The following is a 26,372-nucleotide window of genomic DNA, read 5'->3' as shown; positions in this document are numbered from 1 at the left end:
CTGGCTGGCTTACGCGGCTTCATCCTCCCCCCATAGCGTTCCCACTGCTCCTCCAACCAAGAAACACATACATCACATGACTTGGTGCGAGAGCAATCTCGCCCTCTACTCTGAGTACAAAACTCATGAGGATCGACCTCAAGAGAGGACTGAAAGGCCCCACACTTACGGCCCTCCACACCAGGGCACAATCTGGGGCTGATGGGGACGCGCGGGGGTCTCTCCGGTTCTCGGGATTCCATTTTGAAGTTCAATCACTGAATGAATAATAAAAAAAAACACACGTACAGGGGGTCCTCGAGTTACGACGTTGATCCGTTCTTAAGATGCGTCGTAACATGATTTTCAGCGTAAGTCGGAACATTAAAAAATACCACATGATTTAATGTAAATACCTATCAATAACAACGAGAGAACAATTCTTTACCTTTATTAATTTGATTGGCTTGCACACTGGAGAGGAAGCTGCGGTGCTGGAGAGACTGGGGGAGGTTAGTGAAGAGAAAAAGAACCTCCAGAAGATGCTGGAGATGCTGAGGCAGGTGATTCTTGAGGTGAGGCAGAACATACTACTGGAGATGCTGAGGCAGGTGATTCTTGAGGTGAGGCAGAACATACTACTGGAGATGCTGGGGCAGGTGAGTCTTTAGGTGAGGCAGAACCTACAGAAGGTGCTGGAGATACTGGGGCAGGTGAGTCTGGGTTAGCAGAACATTCAGAAGGTGCTGGAGATTGTGGGGCAGGCGAGTCTGGATTAGCAGAGGCAGCTGAGGTTGAGGGTACAGGATCTCCTGCAGGCCTCTCTACCTTCTTAAAATACTGCTCCAGGTTAGTCTGAACAGAGAGCGACCTCTTTTCATCCAAGATCTCCTTGTAACACTGCATCAAATCCATGATGCCTCTGGAAACCCTAGTGAACCTGTCCAAGTAAGTTGGGATCCTGAGCCTCAAAAGTTGACAACGCTTGCTGCAACTCTGCAAAACCTCTTGTCAAGTCCTGCCTTGTGAAAGCCTTAGGCTCTGGGGTGGGTGCTTCTTCTTCTTCCTCTATCATCTGCTTCTCCAGTTGTATCAGGTCCTCAGCAGATAACTCCTCACCATGAGACTCCAGCAGCTCTGTAACATCATCAACCTCCATCTCCAAATTGATTTCCTTACTCAGGGCAACAACGTTCTTGACAACTAGCTGAACTGTGTCCTCAAACCCATGGAAATCATTCACAAATTGAGGACAAATTTTCTTCCAGACACCATTCATGTTTGTTTGCTTAACCTCCTCCCAGGAATTAGCAATGTTCTTTACAGCATCAAGGATGTTGTAGGATTTCCAAAAGTCCTTCAGAGTCAAGTCCTTCTTGGTTTCAGTTGCCTGTAAAGCCATAGCAATTGTCCTTCGTAGGTAGTAGGCCTTGAACGAAGCAATCACTCCTTGGTCCATAGGCTGTAAAAGGGCCGTGGTATTAGGTGGAAGGTAAACCACCTTGACATTAGGGTTGAAGTCTCCCAGCTGGGCAGGGTGTCCAGGGGCATTGTCCAGCACTAGCAACACCTTAAAGGGGATACCCTTGGAGGCGCAATACCGCTCCACACTTGGAACAAAATGGTTTACGAACCAGTCCTCAAACACTGTAAGTGTCACCCATGCCTTCTTGTTGGCTTCCAAATTACTGGTAGTTGACCCTTCCAAATGCCCTTGAGTGCCCTTGGATTTTCAGCCTGATACACCAACAAGGGCTTCAGTTTGAAGTCGCCAGCAGCATTACCCCAAGAAGTAAAGTTAGTCTCTCCTTGCTGGCTTTATGACCGGGTGCTGACTTCTCCTCCTTGGCGATGTAAGTGCGGTTAGGCATACGTTTCCAAAACAAACCTGTCTCGTCTACGTTAAACACTTGCTGAGCAGAATAACCCCCCTCCTTAATTATCTCAGACAACGCTTTAGGAAATTCACTCGCTGCTTTCTCATCCCCACTAGCAGCTTCACCTTGCACTTTAAGGTTATGGTAATTGGCCCGAGCCTTAAATCGCAATAAAAACCAACCCCTACTAGCCACAAACTCTTCACTTTCACTTCCCTCCCCCTTTTCTTTTTTCAACGCTTCAAACAATCTTTTCGCCTTCTCCTGAATCACCATAAGGCTGACTGGGATACGCCGTTGATTTTGGTCTTCCAACCAAAGCACCAATAACCTTTCCATTTCAATTATTAGACCACTACGCTGCTTAGTTATCACTGTCGCTTTCATAGGAGCAGATCCTTTCACATGTTCAACGATGCGCTCTTTATCTTTGATAATGGTAGCAACGGTCGAACGGCTAAGGCCAAGCGAGCGGCCAATGTTTGTTGGCGTTTCTCCCTTCTCAGATCGCTTTATAATGTCCACTTTAATTTCCATGGTGATGGCCTTTCTTTTCTTCGATGCACTACCATCAGAAGAGTCCGCCTTGTGCTTGGGAGCCATAACAAAGAGCAAAAAGTTACAAAAACGATACAACACGAGGGAGAGAGAGGCAGTGTAAACAACCAAAATGGCGTATGGGCGAGGAATGAGCGTAGCGAAGCGACGCCGTCCTCTCCCCCACAAAGCGTATTCTTCCGCCGTGCGCCCAGAACTAGTTCGCGTTTGTTTACGTCGCTAAACCGCGTAAGACGGAACGACGCAAAATATTATTTTTTATATTTTTATGGGGGCGCGTTCGTAACCACGAAACATCGTAAGTCGAGACCGGCGTAACCCGAGGACTTACTGTACTTACGTATCCTTTTGCACAATCACACAGTAATAGAGAAAGCCAAAAGAAAATCTTCACGCAGTGAAGCACACAAAGCATACGACGATAGCGGGCAGAGAGGCGAACAACACGTCTGTCTCCGTCGGCGGCCGAAAGCAAAGTGACTCCTCTCCTCGCAGTCGAGCTGACCGCCAACTGCGGGACAAGCAGTTAACTACCGAACTCCCTTGTTCAAAGCTTACGACCGGTTCAGCTGCCGCTAAGTACCATTCCTATTGTTAAAGGACCGAGGGTTTGTATACGTACCAGAACAAATTACCCAACACAAGTTACTAGGACCTTCAGGCTTTTCAGTACATATATCAATATTGTACAAAGTTTTTTCATTTTGTTGATCCAGTTACTTTATGTTCAGTCATGATCTACTGTACTGAATATGTTTACAAAAAATTAAGTTGAAAACATCTATAGCTTTATTACTGTAATTAATGGAATTAATAAATCTAAGCTTTATGGCATTTTGCAAAATTTAAGAGAAGCATAAATAAATGTTATTTTGCAATTCACAAGGATGACTTAAGGGGCCGGCCATAACCCTTATATATGGGGGTATAGGGCGAAAAATGCAAAGTCATGAAAAAATTCATGGAGCTTCATATGGCAATTGAGAATACGTATACGAAATATTTCGTCAAAATTCCTCTTACTTTCGTAGTTACAGGGTAATTAGTTAACGTAACTCAATAAGCCTAAACCATTTATCCGTACAAGAAAATGCAATATTTCTTCTATTATCGTAAATTTTGATAATTATTGTCAAAGAAATTGGGAGAAATGGCATCTGTAGACATTCCCCGAGTCGAGAAGGGAGACTTCAGTCAGCTACCAAGTCCAACCATGATTCAGAGCGAGCACAAACTTCAAGTAGTTTACACGTTTGATTTCACCTGACATTCGCTTGCTTTTACGTATGTTTATGTATGTTTCGGCAAGAATTTCATCATGCCAATGAGTAAAAGACAAGGAAAACATCTCGCTAACATACAGACGAAGAAAAATCGCTTGAGTATTATTACAGAATATCATAATATACGGGTAGTTAGTGAAGAGAGAGGGGAGGGTTGCATAGTAACACCCCCGTCTTGCCTGACGCACACGTCACACTGTGCCCAAGGCTACGATCTTTGAGCAAAGAGATCTTCATTTATGATAAATAACACAGTTTTGGTTTTTTAATACCCAAAATGGAATATGAAATTCATAATAATCATGATTTATTAAATTGTCTTTGTAAAACTCTTGCATTTACGTTTGTTTATCTTTGTTTCAGCAAGAATTTCATCATGCCAAAGAGGAAAATACAAGGAAAACATCTTGCTAACACACAGAAGAAGAAAATTCACTGTAATAAGCCGAGTTTTGAAGGGGAGAGAGAGAGTTGCGTAGGAAGGAGTGCCCCATCTTGCCTCAAGCAGTGCCCCAGGCTATGATATATGAGAAAAGGGATCATCATTTATGATTAAATTATGATAAATAAAATATTTTGGTTTATTAATACACAAAAAAGAAATATACATTCATAATAATCATTATTTATTAACATTGTCCTTATAGAAATACGAAGGAAAACTTTGAACGCCCGTATCTCAAAACTATACTCATTGACCTTCAAAATCTATCTTCTCTCTTAGTTTTAAAGCTATAACATTGGAATTTGGTATATAACTCAGAAAGACATTATAGAACAATCAAATGAAGCCCTTTTTTCCAATTTTTGTTTCATCTTTTTTTTTTTTAATTTTTTTTTTCATGATTTATAGGGTTTATTTATTTACTATATTGAAAAATTCATATCTAGCAAAAAATTGACTTTTAGAAAAAAAACTCTTCATTCTATGGGAGGTCTACATCAGGTCTATATATGGTAGTAATCCTAGGTCTTAGGTCTTAACATTAAATATCAAGGGAGGAGATAGAATTTGAAAAATTGTTATTTTCGGAATAAATCGCCCTGGCGTCACAAAACCGAAGGTCAGAGGCGAAAATCATATGCGGTTTGGAGATGTCCCAAGTCACCTTATTAAGTGGTATGAATATCAAAGTCCTGTCCTTAAAAAATGGCATTAGCCGGCCAGCCCCCTTAAAACAATCTGAGTTTGTTAATGAATACTTTTCTCATATTAGATTATTTATTTATAATTACAGTAGTTTAAGGAGGCCGGCCAGAACCCTTATATATGGGGGTATAGGGCGAAAAATGCAAAGTCATGGAATAATTCATGGAGCTTCACATGGCAATTGAGAATACTTATACGAAATATTTCGTCAAAATTCCTCTTACTTTCGTAGTTACAGGGTAATTAGTTAACGTAACTCAATAAGCCTAAACCATTTATCCGTACAAGAAAATGCAATACGTATTTCTTCTATTATCGTAAATTTTGATAATGATTGTCAAAGAAATTGTGAGAAATGGCATCTGTCGAGATTCCATGAGCCGCAGAAGGGAGTCAGTCAGCTACCAAGTTCAACCATGATTCAGTGCGAGCACAAATCTCAAGTAGTCTACACATTCGAGTTTCACCTCTGACATTCGCTTGCTTTTACGTATGTTTATCTATGTTTCGGCAAGAATTTAATTATGCCATTGAGGAAAAGACAAGGAAAACATCTCGCTAACATACAGACAAAGAAAATTCGCTCTAATATGATTACAGAATATCATAATATACGCGATATTAGCGTAGTTAGTGAAGAGAGATGGAGAGTTGCGTAGTAAATAACACCCCGTCTTGCCTGACGCACACGTCACACTGTGCCCCAGGCTACAATCTTTGAGCAAAGGGATCTTCATTTATGATAAATAACATAGTTTTGGTTTATTAATACCCAAAAAGGAATATGAAATTCATAATAATCATGATTTATTAACATTGTCTTTGTAAATAGAGAGTACACCTTCAAGTTTCACCTCTGACATTCTCTTGCATTTACGTTTGTTTATCTTTGTTTCGGCAAGAATTTCATCATGTTAAAGAGGAAATGCAAGGAAAACATCTTGCTAACATACAGAAGAAGAAAATTTGCTGTAATAAGCAGAGTTAGTGAAGGAGAGAGAGAGAGTTGCCTAGGAAGGAGTGCCACGTCTTGCCTGGCGCAGTACCCCAGGCTATGATATATGAGCAAAGGGATCATCATTTATGATTAAATTATGATAAATAAAATAGTTTTGGTTTATTAACCCTTAAACGCCGAAGCGGTAAAAAAAAAATGTCTCCCGTGTGCCGGAGGTGTTTCAGAGTGAGCACGGAAGCAGAAAAAATATTTTTTTCAAAAAATCACAGCGCGCTTAGTTTTCAAGATTAAGAGTTCATTTTTGGCTCCTTTTTTTTGTCATTGCCTGAAGTTTAGTATGCAACCATCAGAAATTAAAAAAATTATCATTATCATATATAAATAATGCGATATTTGATAGCGCAAAAACAAAATTTCATATATAATTGTATTCAAATCGCACTGTGCGCAAAACGGTAAATGTAACAATTTACTTTTTTTTCGTTGTAATGTACACTAAATTGCGATCATTTTGGTATATAACACATTGTAAAGCGATAAAAGCAACACAGAGAAAATATTATCACAAAATAATGCATGAATTCGTAACGCGCGGACCTAAACAAATATTTTTTTTCAAAAATTCACCATAAATCTAAATATTGTCCTAGAGACTTAAAATTTCTTTCAAAATGAAGAAAAATGATTGAATATTACTATACTGTAAGTACAGGCAGTCCCCGGGTTACGACGGGGGTTCCGTTCTTGAGACGCGTCGTAAGCCGAAAATCGTCGTAAGCCGGAACGACACTTGGAAATATGTCTTAAACTCATAAAAAGTTATAAAAACATTACTTGTAATCCTTTGGTTACACTACATGTTGTTTCCTGTAGTTTTATGTACAACCTGGAGTTATTTTCATAAAAGAATGCTGGTTCTTGAAGGTAAAAACTATTGTAATCCTCTGGTGACACTACATTCTTGAAGTTTTATGTACAACCTGGAGTGATTTTGCAAAATCTTGAGGGCTACAAGAACAGCTGATTACTATTTACGTATCATATAGACTAATTAAAGTAAACGTATCTTTAAATAGGCTTATATATTAGTATCAACAAAACATTTCCTGCCATGAGTCAGAGGCAGTTTAATGAAACGAACACTTCTTTGTCCTATCTGTTCAGAAAATAAACGTTACGTCAGTCGCCGAGACCATTGTTGCCAAGGCCTCTCTCTCTCTCTCTCTCTCTCTCTCTCTCTCTCTCTCTCTCTCTCTCTCTCTCTCTGATCAAATTACACTGGAACCTTGACATACGATTGCCCTAATATACGAATGTTTTGAGATACAACAGAAAATTTGTGAAAATATAAGCTTTGATATACAACGAAATATTTGAGATACGATTTTGCGATGAGTGTTAGTTGTACAGGCGACCGATAAATGGCGTTCAGTCTGTTTGTTTGTTGGTGCCGCATGTTAACACGTCGTTGTTTAGTTCGTTGTATTTGCGCCTATTTTTCGTGTTAGTTTGTTTATTTTATTATTAACCATGGGTCTCAAAGCTAAAGACAAAGCAGGTGATAAGAAAAAAACCCAAGAAAATGATTTCGATGGAAGCAAAACATGAAATTATAGCAAAGCATGAACGTGGCGTTCGTATCGTCGATTTGGCAAACGAGTATGGTCGAAATCCTTCTACAATATCCACGATCATCAAGCAGAAGGAAGCTATAAAAACCTTCCAAAGGCATCACCATTATTTCTAAACTACGAACTAATTAAAAAAATAAATAAAAATTAGTTTAGCAATGTTATTTCATTTGTGTATATATTACGTAGTTATTAGTGTACATACGTAAATAAAAAGAGAACAAATCGTTCCCTGCCACCCTTCCCTACCTCCTCCCCCTGCTGGCCTCACGTCATCTTTCGTTGTGGTAAGTAAAATTCCTCTCTTTTTTTTTTTTAATTGATTTTATTAACATTTATTATCATTTATCACATTGCTACGTTATTTTATCATTATATGTGTTATTACTCATTTATTTGTGTATAAATTGTGTATATTATATGTAATTTAGCTGTGTTTAGGTGTGGTTTCATAGCGCTAGAACGGATTAATACATATTACATTATTTTTAATGGGAAAAAATGCTTTGAGATACAACTGTTTTGATATACGACGATGGTAACGGAACAAATTAAATTCGTATGTCAAGGTTCCAGTTACTGGATAATGTCTCTCTTTGGATACTTCGATTTTGCCAAATCTTGAGGGCTACAAGAACAGTTGATTACTATTTACGTATCATATAGACTAATTAAAGTAAACGTATCTTTAAATAGGCTTATATTATTAGTATTAACAACAAATTTACTGGCATGAGTCAGAGGCCGTTTAATGAAACGAACACTTCTCTGTCCTTAACTCGGAGCGTCGGAAGACGCCTCTCTCTCTCTCTCTCTCTCTCTCTGATCAAATTACTGGATAATGTCTTTCTTTGGATACTTGGAATTTGGGTTGTAATCTAATCAGAAACTTCGTTTTGTTATTATTACTGGAAACAAGCAATGATTTTTTCATTATTTGCGCTTTTGGACTGTTATATGTAAACTTTGCACACCGCAAGCTAGTATGTATTCATTCGCTCGGAAACTAGTTCCGCATAAGAGGCGTCACTAAAAAACAGAAAGATACGACATAAAAAGTGTCGAAAATCATCATAACCTCAAAATTTTTGTTGTAATCTAACCAGAAACTTATCTTTATTAATATACTGTGCTAAACTATAAAGGATTTTTTTCATAGTATGCGCTTTTTAAAAGCGTCGTTAACTCGGAGCGTTGGAAGCGTCAGCGTCGGAAGCGTCAGCGTCGTAACCTCAGAACAAGCGTCGTAACCCAGGACGGATTTTTCCATTGAATATTTAAGAAAAAGTGTTGTAACCTCGGAACGTCGTAAGCCGGAACCGTGGTAACCCGGGGACCGCCTGTATTAGCTTACAATTGCAGTTTTCGACCATATCTGACGAGTTAAAGTTGACCGAATGTCGAATTTTTTTATATATATATTTTTTTATATGCAATTATTTCAGAAATAAGAAAAGCTACAACCTTCAAATATTTTTAGTTTTATTCTACATGAAATTGGGCACATTTTCATATACGTATAAAACTCTATGAAATGCCTAATATGAAACAGAGCAAATATTCCGAGAATGGGACGTACGCATTTCGGAGATTTGTGGCGGAGAATCCGCGTGCAGAGGGAAGGAAAGTTTTTTTTTTTTAAATTCACCATAAATCTAAATATTGTGCTAAAGACTTCGAATTTGTTTCAAGATGAAGATAAATGACTGAATATTACTAGACTGTAAGAGTTTTAGCTTACAATTGCGTTTTTCGACCATTTCGGTAGAGTCAAAGTTGACCGAAGGAACGTGGTTTTTTTTCTATTTATCGTGATTTATATGCAAATATTTAAAAATGAGAAAAGCTACACAACCTTCAATTATTTTTTGTTGTATTCTAAATGAAATTGCGCACATTTTCATACATAAAACTTTATGTAACGGCTAATTTAAAATGGTGCAAACATTACCACAATCGAATGTATGATTTTTTCGGAAGTTACCGTGCGGACGTAAAGAAAATGTTATTTCTTTCATAAATTCACCATAAATCGAAATATTGTGCTAGACTTCCAATTTGTTGCAAAATGAAGGTAAATGATTGAATATTACTAGAATATAAGCGTTTTAGCTTACAAATGCGTTTTTCGACCATTTCGGTAGAGTCAAAGTTGACCGAAGGTTGAAAATTTGTCACTTATCATTTTTTATATGAAAATATTTCAAAATTGATAAAAGCTACAACCATGGGTTGATTTTAGATGCATTGTTCATGAAATTGCGCACATTTCCATACATAAAACTTTCTGTAACGGCTAATTTTAAAATGGCGCAAACATTACCACAATTGCATGTATGACTTTTTTCGGAAGAGTTACCGCGCGGACGTAAGGAAAAAGTTTTTTTCATAAATTCACTATAAATCGAAATATTGTGCTAGAGACTTCCAATTAGTTGCAAAATGAAGGTAAATGATTGAATATTACTAAAATATAAGAGTTTTAGCTTACAATTGCGTTTTTCGACCATTTCGGTAGAGTCAAAGTTGACCGAAGGTTGAAATTTTTGGCACTTATCATTATTATATGAAAATATCTCAAAACTGATAAAAGCTACAATCATGAGTATTTTTTTGTTGTATTCTACATAAAAATGCGCACATTTTCATATATAATACTCCATGTAACGGCTAATTTAAAATGGTACAAAAATTATGTCAAAGTGATGAAATAATTTCCGAGATGTGTCACAGATACTTTTTAGTGCGGCAAGAAAGAAATTTGCGCTTGCGCGCCTGCGTAACGATTGTAAACACACACCTTGATCCGTGAACTCCAGCATACCCAAGGCGCGTGATTCAAGAGTTTTCGGCTGGTAGGCCTAAAAGTATTTTTCCGTGAATTTTTAAAAAAACTTTTGTATGTCGACTTAAAATACGTCCAGTCGGCACCCGAGAGACAAAAAATGTCGACGTAAAATACGTCCAGTCGGCGTTTAAGGGTTAATACACAAAAAAGAAATATACATTCATAATAATCATTATTTATTAACATTGCCTTTATAAAAATACGAAGTAAGACTTTGAACGCCCAAATTTCAAAAATGACAATTTGTCGAAAATTGCATTTTTCCTAACTATACAAACTTGAGGTCCTTTTACAATAGGAAGGTAACTAGCAGCACCTGGGACGGTCGTAAGCTTCGAACAAGGGAATTCGGTAGTTAACTGCTTATCTGACAGTGCGCGCGCAGCACGACAGAGAGGTGAAGAATCACTTTTGCTTTAGGCCAAGGAAAAATGCAGAGTGAGGGGTGGCATGAGGTGGGACTATACGTAAAAGGACCTCAGGTTTGTATAGTTAGGAAAAATACAATTTTCGACAAATTGTCATTTGTTCCTGGTAAAGATATACAAACCATCGGTCCTTTTACAATAGGAAGACTCACTTCTTGGTGGGAGGAATCTGAGTCTTTTGAGAACAGACTGGTGTTCGCCCAACCTTGGATTGCCACCCTGGTCGTGAGAGCGAGGGAGGTATCCTAGCCTCTGCCCAATTGATCGGGGTATGTACCGCAGGATCAATGGTCAGACCTCTGAACCCAAGTAATAAGAGAGAGGCAAGCGTATCTCTTAAAACTAGCAAGCAAGAACTTGTTCCTGTTGCAAGAGGCAACATAAAGTTATGGGTTTGTCTCTTGTTGGCTTCCACTCCCCCCCCCCCCCCCCCCCCCCCCCCTTGTTGGGGGAAGTGGTGGATATTCACTCCTATCCCTAATGAAAGGGATAGGATGGGGCTCGGTCGTGTAGCCTACCTGCATCGCCTCCTGCCCAGCGTAGTGTCTACCGCGTCCCTCTGCCCACAGGTAGAGGGAGAGAAAAAGATGGGGAAGAGAAGGCCAGTCACCTTCTCAATCACCTATCCCTTCATGCAGTCACACCAGGAAGCGATGCTGTTCGGTCCGCTCGGGAGCTGGGTAAGCTACACAACGTGTTGAGCAGCCACCACGGGTCCTAAGGAACAATTGTCCAAGGACCTGTGGGCTATATCCTGAAGGTAGAAGGAGTGCATGTGGTCTGGTTGGACCAGACCCCTGCCTTCAGTACCTGCGCCACGGAGAAGTTCTTGCAAAACGCGAAGGAAGGACCAATATCTCTGACTTCATGGCCTCTCCGGACGAAGGGTACAGATGTCGTCGCTATCATCAGCTTCGTACGCCCTCCTGATCACCTCACGCAGCCAGCAAGAAAGTGTTCCTGTAACTTCTTGGTCATCCCGGTGCTAATGAAGATGTGTCAACACTCAGACCTGAGGTGTCAAGTTTTCTTCAGATAGCGCCGTCGCGCCCTCACAGGACAAAGCAGCATCTCCTTCGCATCGAAGGCGGTGAAGTCCATTAGGGAGGAGATTGTGAAGAACTCGAACCGATCGGCAGGGACCAAAGGATTCTGAGTCTTGCTACGAAGTTCGGTATGAAATCGAGCGTCACAGATCCCCATCCCCTGGATGCTTGACTTCGCAGGAAAAGCCATGCAGTTCCCTCTTTGGTGATGTCCAGTAGCCATACTGGTCTATCAGTCTGCGGCGAAGTGTCTCGCATTCTCGAATCCCATTGCAGTGAAGCCTCTCGTGGTCTCGTATCCCCCTGCGGCAAAGTCTCTCCGTCTCCCTAGTGGATAGGACACCGACACTCCATGGTGGGTGTCGATGGTATGGGTACTGGGACAAGCTAGTAGGACGAAGTAATGATTGATCTGAAACAACCAAACTAAGTCCACAGTGTAGCTCATAACTGACTTGGGCGCTTTGACAGCTGCCGACTGACTGCGTTCGGTTGTGTGAGGCAAGCTGTCCAAGCATCCGAGCAAGTCACGTGACTTTCTCCTTTAAAGGGTTATGCTGAGAGACCATACAAATTGTCTATTTGTTTGCCACCGATGCCAGACGGCAGGCGAGATGATGAAGATTCTCTCAAGGCATGTGCCCAATAGGCGAAAGTCAATTTCCTTCTAGAGAACGAGGTCCCTGATGGCAAGACAGAATTCTCATAGTTGAAGACGAAGGTGGAAGGTGAATGCTACCTATGCCTTCACTGCCGAATCGAGAGAAGTAATTCTCAAGATTCTGAACCTGTGCTTACAAAGGACTGAAAACCCTAAACCGCTATTTCATTGCTGTTCGGTGAGGAGTCGTAGTTGCAATGAAAGCGGGGTGCTTTTCAGTAATGAAAACACAGGGATGTATTGCCTGAGGAACTGCTTCTCATGGGCTGATCATCTTCTTCTTCAGGTTATCCAGGGAGGACAATACTTGGAAGTGGAGCTGGCAGGGCGGGGAGCAGGCGATGTCTTCCGTTATAGATCTGTAATTTAGGGTGAACAATGAACAATTGCCAACCTACGAATATGAGATATTTTAGAAGACAAACTCAGATGTCTGAAGAAATCATTCCGCATTATCGCAGGGGTGCAATGCAGCGGGAGACTAGGCTACAGACTTCCCTTACGTCCGTGGGAACTCTTCCGAAAATATCATAAATTTTTTCGTCCGATTGTCGTAATGCTTGCACCATTTTAAATTAGCCGTTACATAGTTTTACGTAAGAAAATGTGCGCAATTTCATGTAGAATACAACAATAAACAACTCATGGTTGTAGCTTTTATCAGTTTTGAAATGGTTTCATATAAATAACGATAAGTGCCAAAATTTCAACCTTCGGTCAACTTTGACTCGACTGAAATGGTAAAAAAAAAAGCAATTGTAAGCTAAAACTATTACATTCTAGTAATATTCAAATATTTACCTTTATTCTGCTACAAATTGGAAGTCTCTAGCACAATATTTTGATTTATGGTGAATTTATGAAATATGATATTGTTATGATACAATAAAGTTTTATACATACTTACCTGGCAGATATATACATAACTATTGACTCCGTCGCGCCGACAGAATTTCGAATTTTGCGCACACTGCTACAGGTAGGTCAGGTGATCCACCGCGCTGCCGCTGGGTGGCAGGAAATAGGAACCATTCCGGTTTCCATCAGATTTTTTCTACACCATCTGTCTCCTGAGGGGAGGCTGGGTGGGCCATTTAATTGTATATATCTGCCAGGTAAGTATGTATAAAACTTTATTGTATCATAACAATATCATTTTTATACATTCAACTTACCTGTCAGATATATACATAGCTGATTCACACCATTGGAGGAGGGTAAAGACAGCTAATAACTGATTTAAACAGAAATCACAACAATCGTTGTAGGTAATAATTAAATAAAACCTTGGTTCCTACCTGTTTAGACTGAAGACTTCATGGCTAATGCCCAGGAGTCTGCTTAGTCTCAAGAGCCTCAGCGAGATATTGATCTATTGCTAAGAGTTCTTGTAGGTCTGCCAAAGGGGTCTTATCCACTTACTTGGCCGATCCTATAAGGGCTATGTCAAAGGGTTTCAATCCACTTATATGACAAGAACCTTTTTTTTTCTAAGGAGCACAATCCCGATCCCGATCACCTTAACCTAACAAAATGTTATTTCTAAGATTGCAAGGAGTCATCCCCGAACTCCTTGCAAACAACCAAAAACTCAATCACAATTACCTTACACATAATTTTTTATGAAAAATAAATAAAAATAAACAAAAATAATTTTATTTTGTACTACCCCGCCTCAAAGACCTATTCACATTCTCTTACTGGCAAAAGCACCAAAGGCCGCCTGTGCGACATCAAGTACTCCTGTCAGCAGAAAATCTTGATACTGTCTCAAAAAGTGAGGTTCATGTACGAATTTAGACAAGGTCTTTAGTACTACTCTGTTTACCAGGCACATTTCTAGCTCCTTACTGGCAAGGACAACGGCCGCCTGTGCGACACCAAGCACTCTTACCAGCAGTAACCCCCAAACCTGCCTCAAAAAGTGGAGATTTACGTAATCAAAGATACAGTCTCAATCAAAGCCCATCCTGTAAGATAAACTCACAGTTCCTTACCTAAACAAGGCCATGGCCACCTGTGCAACATCCAGCTGTCAAGCAAGAAACTTAGAGCCTATCCCAAAGGTAAGGTTTGGAAAAAACTAGACTTTTATTATAAGTTAAGGATCGGTATGCATCCTCAGTCCCAGCACTGTATCCGCAGACACAAAAGGACCTAGAGAGAAGCACTTGTCATAGGTAATTTTAACATCTCTAAGATAGTGGGATGCGAACCGAGTTGCATCTCCAATAGGTCACATTAATAATATCCTTCATGGACATATTCTTTTGGAAAGATAATGATGTTGCCACAGCTCTTACCTCATGAGCCTTAACTCGTAATATTTTAAAGGAATCCTCTGCACATTTGCTATGAGCTTCCTTAATCACACTTCTAATAAAATACGCTAGTGCATTCTTGGACATTGGTCTTTTCGTGTCCCGAACTGCACACCATAAACTTTGTTTACATGCCTTCAACTCTTAATTCTTTTTAAGATAGAACTTAAGAGCTCTAACTGGGCATAAAGTTCTTTCAATTTCGTCTCCCACTAATGTTGAAAGACTTTTCACTTCAAAACTCCTTGGCCAGGGTTTCGAAGGGTTTTCATTTTTTGCCAAAAATAGAGTTTGGAAAGAACAGATGGCTGCATCTTTCTTAAAACCCACCCGAGAATCTAGGGCATGGATTTCACTTGTTCACTTAGCCGTAGCTAAGGCTATGAGAAAAATACATTTTCTCGTCCAGTCTCTGAACGAGGCACGGTCGGGAGGTTCAAATTTTTCTGATGTGAGGAATTTGAGTACAACATCCAGATTCCAGCTTGGAGGAATTGCGGATATAGATTTTGAAGTTTCAAACGATCTTATTAGATCGTGTAAATCTTTATCCTCTGCCAAGTTCAAACCTCTATTTCTAAATACCGCTGAGAGCATGCTTTGGTATCCTCTTATGGTAGACACGGAAAGATTGGATTCTTCTCTCAGGAATAACAGAAAATCTGCTATATTGGTCACAGAGGTATCGGAGGAGGACAGCTTATTCTTCCTACACCATCTTCTGAACACATCCCACTTCGATTGGTAGACCCGAATAGTTGACGATCTTTGGGCTCTAGCAATTGCGTTTCGAAGCTTTGCTTGAAAAGCCTCTCGCTCTGACCAATCTTTCGATAGTCGAAAGGCAGTCAGAGCGAGAGCGGGGAGGTTTTGATGGAACCTCTCGAAGTGGGGTTGTCTGAGAAGATCTATCCTGTTTGGAAGAGATCTTGGGTAGTCTACTGTCCATTCCTGTACCTCTGTGAACCAATCTTGGGATGGCCAAAACGGGGCGATGAGAGTTAGTCTCGTCCCTGTTGATGCTACGAACTTCTTCATCACTACTCCTAGCAACTTGAATAGAGGGAAAGCGTAAGCGTCGAGTCCCGACCAATCCAGTAGCATGGCATCCACCGCTATCGCTCTCGGGTCTTCTACTAAGGAGCAGAAGTTCTCTATCCTTTTTGAAAGGAACGTCGCAAATAAATCTATCTGCGGTCTTCCCCACAGGTTCCAGTCTTTGGCAGACTTGTTCGTGCAGAGTCCACTCCGTGGGGAGAACTTGGTCTGTCCTGCTGAGCCGCCTGTCTGCTCTGACATTCCTTTCCCCTTTTACAAATCTGGTCAGGAGGGTAATATTCCTCTCCTCCGTCCATGACAACAGGTCCTTCGTTATCTTGAATAGGGAAAACGAGTGCGTCCCCCCTTGCTTTTTGATATAAGCCAACGTCGTGGTGTTGTCTGCGTTGACTTGAATCACTTGATTTATTACTTCTGACTCGAAGAATCTCAATGCCAGAAACACTGCATACAGTTCTTTGGCCTTTATATGCCAGTCCTTTTGTTCTTTCTTCCATTTGCCAGAGGCTTCTTTTGCCCCTAGAGTCGCTCCCCATCCCGTCTCTGAAGCGTCTGAGAACAAGATTTGGTTTGGGTTCCGAACCTCTAGGGACACTCCCTCGTTCTTTTTGAGCGGGAGCAGCCACCACTTTAGGTGTTTCTTCGCCTCTATTGTTACCAGAAAAGTGTCCGAGAGACGGCTCTTCTTCCAAGTCCATGGTCTCTTTAGGAAGAATTGCAGAGGCCGTAGATGAAGTCTTCCTAGGGACACAAATTGCTCCAGGGAAGAAAGAGTCCCTAGAAGGCTTAGCCACTCCCTGGCTGAACTCCTGTCCTTCTTTAGAAAGGATGTCACTTTCTGAATCCCTCGAAGAATCCTTTCTTGGGACAGGAAAACCCGAAAATCCCGAGAATTCATCTGAATCCCAAAATAGACTAAGTCCTGACTGGGGACCATCTGCGATTTCTCGAGATTCACGAGAAGTCCTAACGATTTCGTCAATTCGAGTGTCTTCTTCAGATCCTCCAAACATTGTTCCTGGGATTTTGCTCTTATCAGCCAATCGTCTAGGTAAAGAGAGACGCTTATACCTTCCACGTGTAGCCATCTGGCTACGTTCCGCATCAGGTACGTAAATACCTGTGGAGCCGTGGAGAGGCCGAAGCACAAGGCCCTGAACTGGTAGACCTTCCCTTGTATCACAAACCTGAGATACTTCTTCGATGACAGGTGAATAGGAACGTGAAAATAGGCATCCTGCAGGTCTAGAGAGACCATCCAGTCTCCCCTTCGCAGGGCTGAAAGTACCGAGGCAGAAGTCTCCATCGAGAACTTTTTCTTTTCTACATAACTGTTCAGGATGCTCACATCCAAGACTGGCCTCCATCCTCCGGATGCCTTTGGTACTAAAAATAGGTGGTTGTAAAACCCCGGAGTGGAAGGATCCTGAACCTCTTCTATTGCCTCTTTGTCCTTCATTCCTATCACCATCTGAAGAAGTCTCTCTCTCAGAACAGGGTCCTTGTACTTCGCCAACAGTTCCTTTGGGGATTTTGACAAAGGTGGTTTGTCTTGAAATGGTATAATGTAACCTTTCCCCAAGACTGCTAGCGTCCAAGGATCGGCTTCCCTTGTTATCGCCCAGGCCCCAATACAAAGTTTAGATTCTCCGGCCTACAGATGTTTGGAGGACTGCTGCTATTTTGATCTCTTGAAAGACCGAAAGGAGGACCTTCCTCGCTTTTCTGCTGTCTTCCTTTTTGTTGGAGGACGAGAGGTGGAACCTCTCCGAAAGGGCACTACCGTTGTACGAGTAGTCTTCCTCGCCACTGGTACTGCTGGTCTCGTTTTCTTGGAGGACTGAACTAAGAGATCTTGGGTTGCCTTTTCAGTAAGCGACTTTGAAATCTCCTTCACCAAGTGCACAGGAAAAAGGTGATCTGAGAGAGGAGCGTACAAAAGGGCTGACCTTTGTGAAGGAGATACCGCTTCGGTTAGAAATGAACCAAATAAAGATCTCTTCTTCACCACTCCTGATCCAAACAGAGATGACAATTCTCCCGAACCATCTTGAACTGCCTTATCCATGCAGGATAAGATGCAATGCAACACTTCAGGCTCCAAAATGTCTGGTTCATTTGCCTTCTTGGTCAGCACTCCAAGGGACCAATCCAAGAAGTTAAATACTTCTAGTACATGGAAAAGTCCCTTAAGGTGCTGATCCAATTCTGACATGCTCAAATACGCTTTAGCTGAGTTCAAAGCATGTCTCCTTGATGCTTCAACCAAGCTCGAAAAATCCGCCTCTGCAGAAGATGGAAGCATAAGCCCCATCGCTTCCTCTGTCCTATACCATATTCCTCTCCTACCTCCGAGCTTACATGGAGGAGAGCAAAAAACTGTCTTTTGAGCTTCCTTCTTCACCTTCATCCAATTATTTAATGATTGAATAGCCTTTTTCATTGATATGGCTGGCTTCATCCTCAAATACGAAGAAGATTTAGGAATCTTCGTACTCGAGAACAGAGATCTTGGAGAAGGAGGAGCTACAGGGCTTAGAGTCTCCAAATTCTTGAAGGAGAAGAGAGGCTAACACTTTATAATTAGATACCCCCTCGTTGTTCGGGGTTTCTTCCTCCGAAACGTCATCCAACTCCATCATAGAAGGAGAGCGAGCTCTCTTATGAGAATCTTTGTCTGTAGATCTATTTTCTTTAGGAGAAATACTCCTCGAAGGAAAGAGACTAACAGATCTAGAAGCTCTCCCTTTCTTTTCCACTAAATCATCTTGAGACATTGAAGTCGAAACTGTAACCTTCAATGTACTAGATTGCCTCCTTGAATTAGGGCTTCTATTTGCAGGAGAATTGCTATCTGAAGACATTACATGCCTAAATAAAGATCTTTTGCTACTTGCAACTTCTCGTTTTTCCAGCTCTTCACGCTTGGTTGGCTCCTCTTGCGCGGCTGGCGCCTCGCGCTCGGCTAGCGCTTCGCGGCAGTCTGGCGCCTCGTGCCTGGCTGGCACTTCGCGCCTGGTTGGCGCTTCGCGGCAGTCTGGCGCATCGCGTCTGGCTAGCGTCTCGCGCCTGGCTGGCGCTCCAGTCGTTTCCTTAGAGAAACTTCTCTTCTTTGTCAAAGGCTGTTCTTCGTAACCATATTGCTCTGAAGAGTAGTCTTTATCTGAATCTTCATGTCCCGGTGTCGGATTGCGCCAGGTTAGCGCTTCGCGCCTGGCTGGCTCTACGCGCCTGGCTGGCACCTCGCGCTTAGCTGGCGTTTCACGACCTGCTAGCTCTTTACGGTTGACTGGCGCCTCGCGCCCCGAAAGAGCGGGTCTGTGAAAAATAGACCCCTCATCCGAAGAAGAATCTTCTTTTCTAGGAGGTTGATAATAAGGATTTTTTTACCTCTTCACCGGAAGATTAATATCCTTTCTCCTTGGAGGATCTCTGGAAAGAACTCTGACTAGAGAAGCAATAGACTCTTGCATATCCTTCAATATTTTAGTTGTTTCTTCTCTTTGATCAAAATAAGTGGAAGGAGAGCATTCTTTCTCCATTCTCCACGACTTAGCGGGAGAAGGCAAAACTTTTGCTTTCTTGTTCTCCGTCGGGGAATCCTCCGAAAAACGTTCCGGACTCGAGTTTATCCCCGATTCTTCCCAGATCCTCTTCAGGGGACGAGAAAGATCCGCTGATCTCCATCCTCTTTTAGGTGAGGAATTCTCAGACGAAGAAAAACATTCACGTAGAACGCTTTTTCTAATGCGTTCTCTGGCAGTCTGTGGCGTTACAGATTCTGCCGAAGAGATGTCTGACTGGTGGGGATTCTCCACAACCTCCGTAAGGCTTTTGACATTCCTTCTCCTCTGGGCTTGGGAGCTTGAAAGAGGTCTAGGCCTGGGAGCGTTGTGAAGCCAATCAGACGCCTCCTCCACTTCACTGGGGAAATTCACATCACTTTCCACAGCACTAACACTTTGCTTACCTTATATGGCAGCCATTTTACGCTCCATTTTCATAAGCGCTGCTTTAAGGCTTGCGATCTCCGAAGCAGAGTCCGTAGGATCTGCATTAGGAGAAGGTCCTGAAATATTAGAAGAGCGTTCAAAATGTTAGAGGAGGGTACAATATTACTCACCAAACCACTTGAAGATAGAGAGCTAGGCTTGGTTTTGGAAGATGACTTCCTTAACCGGTCTTTCTCTAATTTCTTTAAATAAGAAGTTAGAGACCTCCACCCTTCAGCACTCAAACTCTCACATTCACGACAAGTGTTATCTATAGAGCATTCATACTTCCTGCATATTCTACATACAGTGTGAGGATCAACCGAGGCTTTCGGCATACTCACCTTGCACCCTTCATTCACACACATTCTCACCACACTACCAGAATCAGACATCATGATGAAAATTCCAAGCCAAAATCCAAATAACGGTCCACAATAGCGTATGCCAGTACAACGATCCAAATATGTCACCAAAGGGTCCAAAACGAAGATCAATTGTAATTAAAAAACGAAATCCAGCTGGAGATACCAACAACGATGTTGCCAGTATGGCCGACAGAAAAAATCTGATGGAAAACGGGAATGGTTCCTATTCCTGCCACCCAGCGGCAGCGCGGTGGATCACCTGACCTAACTGTAGCGTGTGCGCGAAATTCGAAATTCTGTCGGCGCGACGGAGTCAATAGCTATGTATATATCTGACAGGTAAGTTGAATGTATAAAAAAACTTTTTCCTTACGTCCGCGCGGTAACTCTTCCGAAAAAAATCATAAATTTTTTTGTCCGATTGTCGTAATGTTTGCACCATTTTAAATTAGCCGTTACATAAAGTTTTATATATGAAAATATGCGCAATTTTATGTAGAATACAACAAAAAACAACCCATGGTTGTAGCTTTAATCAGTTTTGAAATATTTTCATATAAATAACGATAAATAGAAAAAATTCGTCCTTCAGTCAACTTTAACTCGACCGAAATGGTAAAAAAATGCAATTGTAAGCTACAACAATTACAGTCTAGTAATATTCAATCAATTACCTTCATTTTGCAACAAGCAGGAAGTCTCTAGCACAATATGTATTTCAATTTATGGTGAATTTTTGAAAACATCTTTTTTTTATGTCTGCGCGTTACAAATTCATGCATCATTTTGTGATAATATTTTCTCTGTGTTGCCTTGATCGTTTTACAATGAGTTATGTACCAAAATGATTGCAATTTAGTGTACAATACAACGAAAAAAAATTAACTCGTTAGCTTTAACCGTTTTGCTCACAGCGCAATTTGTATACAATTATATATGAAATTTTTTTTGCGCTGTCATATATTTATATATGATAATGATATTTTTTTTCATTTCTGATGGTTGCATACTAAACTTCAGGCAATGACAAAAAAAGGAGCCAAAAATGAACTCTTAATCTTAAAAATTAAGCATGCTGTGATTAAAAAAAAAAAAAAAAAAAAAAAAAAAAAAAAAAAATTTCCGCTTCGGCGCTCACTCGCGAACGCAGCCGGCATACGTGAGACGATTTTTAAAATACCGCTTCAGCGTTTAAGGGTTAAGTGGTATGAATATCAAAGTCCTGTCCTTAAAAAATGGCATTAGCCGGCCGGCCCCCTTAACCAGAGAGGTTCATGTTTCATAGTTTTTGGTTATTATTAAAGACAATTTTTGAGATGAAAAGCTGGAGCAGAGATAAGAGCTAACTACAGAAGAACTGTGGGATCTTCATAGAGAGCAGCAAGACAGCAACTAAGAAATTTTCTTCAGAAGAGGAGGGGAGGGAAGATTTCCCTAGCTCATTAATAAATAAATTGTGCTCAATTTGGGGAAAAGTGTAAAGTTTCCTCATAAAATATCACCCTGACAAAGGTGTGGCAAACTGTTATGAACCTGCTGAGTGACAATGTTATTTCCCACTTTAGGGACATTTCAAAATAGAAGTAAAAACATGTATTGACTCCCATCCTGTAAACAATAACATCTCTATTCATCTTCACATGCCTAAACACCTCCCACAAAGGCCATCAATTCTCTCAATTACAGCTAAAGTGAGGAAACAAATTTTACTTGAGGTTCTCTGCTGTACAACTTCTGTACAACTTCTGCATGATAGTCTAGTTATGTTAGAGGTAGAAATGCATTTACTTTTATTCTTGATGGAAAATACCACTTGGTTAAAGAATAAATCAGTTAAGTGGCAGTCCACTATAACAGATTAAGTCAGCTAACCAATGTATGACTGTATACATAAAAGATATACTACTACAGTATACTACACAGAAGTACAACTTCATACACACGAGTTCATTAACAAATCAATGAAGTATTTTTCTTCTTGGGAGTTGGAAACTTGCATGTTCTAAATAGCTTGGAAAAGACAAAAGAATAAAAGCAGGGCATTTGGAGACAAAGATCACTAAAAGATACTTTATACTTACAATAAATGGATGAGTAACAGTGATGTAGTTCTTGTTAGTCTTGACTGGGAAACGATGCATGTAATGTGTAAAAATATCTTTCACGCAGCGCATTATGTATGGATCTTGTGTTACACTGAGATACCCAAGGCCACACAAAATCTGTATTGACAAGACTATTAAGTAGTTCACAGAAAGAGAAATTATACAAAAGCAGTTGTATTATCAGTACATTAGCTATTACTCCACTATTCTAACAGACAAGAGAATACTATGTGCTCTTGACACTGAGTGACCAGGTTAACTAACATACATAAAAGTACATCAAGAAAATAATTGGAAAAAGAGTGAGAATACTAACTTTTGTCTGTTACACCTGGTCATCTGAGGTTACTACTCATCCAGACCATGAGTCAGACCTTACAAGGCCAGCCTAAAAGTCTGAACTTATTTATCTAATAAAATAAAAAAAATAAAATAAAAAACCCATTTCCTTGTTTATTAGCAAGATGAACTGGCATCTGGTAATATTACTAAATACAGTTATCTAAATTTATGACTCACTGTGAAATCTTACCTTGGGCATATTTGGTGTCAATGCAGCTAAGAGGGGTGAGCTGAGAGGCTTCTCAGAACTATATACATTAGTTGGAAGAATGACTGTGCTTATAAGACTTGGCAGTGGACACGTAGGGCGAGACTGTAAAAAATATAATAAAAATTCTAAGAATCTACTTGGAATAATGCAAAGAAGTAAGTGCTTCGGTTATAATTACGAAAACAAATAGGGGAGGGATGTACTGTATGCATTCCAGCCAATAGCACAATTACACAGGAGGCAGAAGTTTAAAACTTAATCACTAAGCTTAAGGTATCTGTGTTTTAGAATGCTAAAAGCAAGTGCTACAATATTGAGATTTTACTTTACTGTAAAGAGCCTATAGTGCCAATAACATGGAAGTACACAATGTACTAGACACCCTGTACTTACCTTTATGTATATAACAGAATGACAGTGGTATATGATGGATGCAAATAACTCCATGGCTGAAGAAAGATATTCTGGAAGAGGGAGCTTTTTTAGCAGAGCTCCAAAAGCCTTGTCTAGGGAAGAAAAGTACTGCAGCGCTACGTCACGATATGCCATGCGCTCACTGAAATTCTGGTGAGAGGATTACGACACAGATTTTATTATGGTGCTTGTAAGGATTTTACTTTAAATCTAAAACTTGTTGAAAGGTTTGTGTTTTAAAATCAAAGACATCTGTGCCCAAACTAGTATGGCATTAAAAATAATTATGATTTTATGGTTCTAAGCAGACAGAAATCAAGCCAAACCACCTGTAAATAATTCACTTTTCAGAAGCAAAAAAATAATAAAAATCATACAAGTAACTTACAGTCAGATTTGAAAACTTTCTGCCTACGCCTTTAACAAAGGCTTTAGCAGCTGTGAATGGACAAGCCAGTGGTTGGCAAACTTCAGAGACTCCTGGAAGACTAGTGATGAGAGGTGTTAAGGTTAGGAGCTCTTCAGTGTCGCCCAAAGTCACAAGAGATGACAACCAGTTGGCAACTAAATGTACTTCATAGGTAGGACAAACTTGGCTGATTTTTGCTAAGCAACTGGGATCCGACAACAATGAATGAAGGTACTGCTGTGAACACCTGCATAAAAAAAGAACTTTGAAGCTCACAAATAAGTAATTTTGTAAATGCAAATATCGCATGCCATTAAGTAAACTAACATAAAAAGCAGAATAGAATGAAACAGGATAAGTAAGTTGAACATCACCAAATTTATAGCAAAACTAAAATCTCTGAAATATGATATTGTTAGTATACAATAAAGTTTTGTACATACTTACCTGGCAGATATATACTTAGCTTAGGTCTCTGACGTCACGACAGAAAATTCAAAACTCGCGGCACACGCTACAGGTAGGTCAGGTGATCTACCTTACCGCCGCTGCCGCTGGGTGGCGGGTGTTAAGAACCAGTCCCCCTTTCTTGTCAGATTATTTTCTTCCACTTGTCTCCTGAGGCTGGCGGGGGGCCATCAATCGTATATATCTGCCAGGTAAGTATGTACAAAACTTTATTGTATACTAACAATATCATTTTTGTACATGAACTTCCCTGCCAGATATATACTTAGCTGATTGACACCCTTGGTGGAGGGAAAGAGACACTTACTCACCTAGAAAGTGGGGACAACACATGTTAAAGGAATAAAAATAAACCCAACCCTTGGTTCTTTTTACCTGGAATTAGGCAGAAGACATCATAGTTACTGTCTATTAAGGTCTGCGTTGCCTAAAGTAGGTCTCAGCGAGGGCGTGACCTATAGCTGAAGAACTCTTTGGGTCTACCAATGGGAACTGAGTCCACTTACTTGGCAGAATCCAAACAGGGTCTGGTCAATGGGGATCAACCCGCTTACATGCCAGAGCCTATCACTACCAACCGCAAGGAGCCTCAAGCACAACCGATCACCTAACCAATTACTAATATTAGTATACGAAAGAAGGAGCTGCCTCCTGCAACCTCCTTCGTACAACCAAAAACTCCAAATTAAAAACTAACAGGGAAAAGGATTAAAAAGGATGTGTTTCAGCTCCCTGCCCCAGCACTGAATCCGCCGATACGTAAGGGCCTAGCCCAAAACACTTTTCATACGTAATCGATACGTCTTTTAGATAGTGATTGGAGAAAACTGATTCACACCTCCAAAAAGTGGCCTTCATGAGGTTTTGTAAAGACATATTCTTCTTGAAAGCCAAAGACGTCGCGATGGCCCTCACTTTGTGCGCCTTGACTTTCAGAAGAATAAACTGTTGCTGACTGCACGATGTGTGGGCTTCTCTAATAACATTCCTGATAAAGAATGAGAGGGCATTTTTTGATAAGGGCCTACTGGGGTCCCTTACAGAGCACCAGAGATTGCTCTCATTAGCAGCAAGTCTTCTCTTCCTTTGAAGATAAAATTTCAGGCTTCTCACCGGGCAAAGAGATCTCTCCTCTTCTGTCCCAACTAAGGAGGACAAGCTTTTAATTTCGAAGCTCCTGGGCCATGGTGAAGAATGGTTTTCATTCTTGGCTAGGAAAGCCAGAAGAAAAGAGCAAAACGCGGATCCTCCTTGAAAACCTACCTCACCTTCTAGAGCCTGCAGCTCGCTGACTCTCTTCGCTGAAGCTAACGCACAGAGAAAAAGAGTCTTCATCGAAAGGTCTCTGAACGAAGCTGTATGGGGAGGTTCGAATCTTGAGGACCTCAGAAAGAGCAGCACGACGTCTAGATTCCAGCTAGGAACTAAGTAGGAGGTTCTTTTAACCGTCTCAAATGATCTGATTAAGTCATGGAGGTCCTTGTCTTCGGATATGTTTAATCCTCTATGACGAAAAACTGAGGAAAGCATGCTCCTGTAGCCCTTGATGGTGGAGACTACTAACCCGCATTTTTCCCTCAGGAAGATAAGGAAATCTGCTATCTGAGTCACAGAGGTACTGGAGGAGGAAACTTTATGAGTCCTGCACCAACGTCGAAAAACGTCCCACTTCGACTGGTAGACTCTAGATGTGGAAGGTCTACGTGCATTGGCAATAGCCCTTGCAGACTTTGCCGAAAAGCCCTTAGCTCTGACGAGACTCTTGATAGTCTGAATCCAGTCAGACTGAGAGCGGGGAGGTTTTTGTGAAACCTGTTGAAGTGGGGCTGTTTGAGCAGATCGACTCTTAGTGGTAGGGATCTTGGAACATCCATCAACCATTCCAGTACCTCTGTGAACCAGTCCTGGGCGGGCCAGAACGGAGCTATCAAAGTCATCCTTGCTCCCTCTGAAGCAGCGAACTTCCTTAGCGTTTCCCCTAGAATCTTGAAAGGCGGGAACGCGTAAAGATCCAGGTTTTTCCAATCCATCAGGAATGCATCTATTGCCACTGCTCTTGGGTCCGCAATAGGGGAGCAGTATAGATCTATCCTCGCATTCCTGGAGGTCGCAAATAGATTGAGATGGGGCCTGCCCCACGTCCTCCACAGCTCCTGGCATACGTACGAGGGAAGGACTTGATTCCTTCTGCTTAGCAGATCCGCTCTGACATTTCTTTCTCCCTGTACGAACCTGGTGAGAAGACTTATCTTCCTTTCCTCCGA

The 26,372-nt window shown here is 41.0% G+C and overlaps 1 protein-coding gene across 1 annotated transcript in view; it reads right to left on the bottom strand.

Moving 5' to 3' along the window:
* The window catches only part of LOC135211029 (protein MMS22-like), a 165,098-nt gene that overhangs the window by 46,000 nt on the left and 92,726 nt on the right, over positions 1-26,372 (bottom strand). The window contains exons 14-17 of the mRNA XM_064244063.1: positions 23,620-23,887; positions 23,211-23,381; positions 22,797-22,919; positions 22,241-22,381 (exon numbers count right to left, since the gene is read on the bottom strand). Coding sequence (XP_064100133.1) covers positions 22,241-22,381; positions 22,797-22,919; positions 23,211-23,381; positions 23,620-23,887 — 703 coding nt within the window. The remainder of the gene's footprint in view (positions 1-22,240; positions 22,382-22,796; positions 22,920-23,210; positions 23,382-23,619; positions 23,888-26,372) is intronic.

The sequence above is a fragment of the Macrobrachium nipponense genome, chromosome 4 (assembly GCF_015104395.2).
Source record: "Macrobrachium nipponense isolate FS-2020 chromosome 4, ASM1510439v2, whole genome shotgun sequence".
NCBI lineage: Eukaryota > Metazoa > Arthropoda > Malacostraca > Decapoda > Palaemonidae > Macrobrachium > Macrobrachium nipponense.
This window is presented reverse-complemented; position numbering and strand designations above follow the sequence as displayed.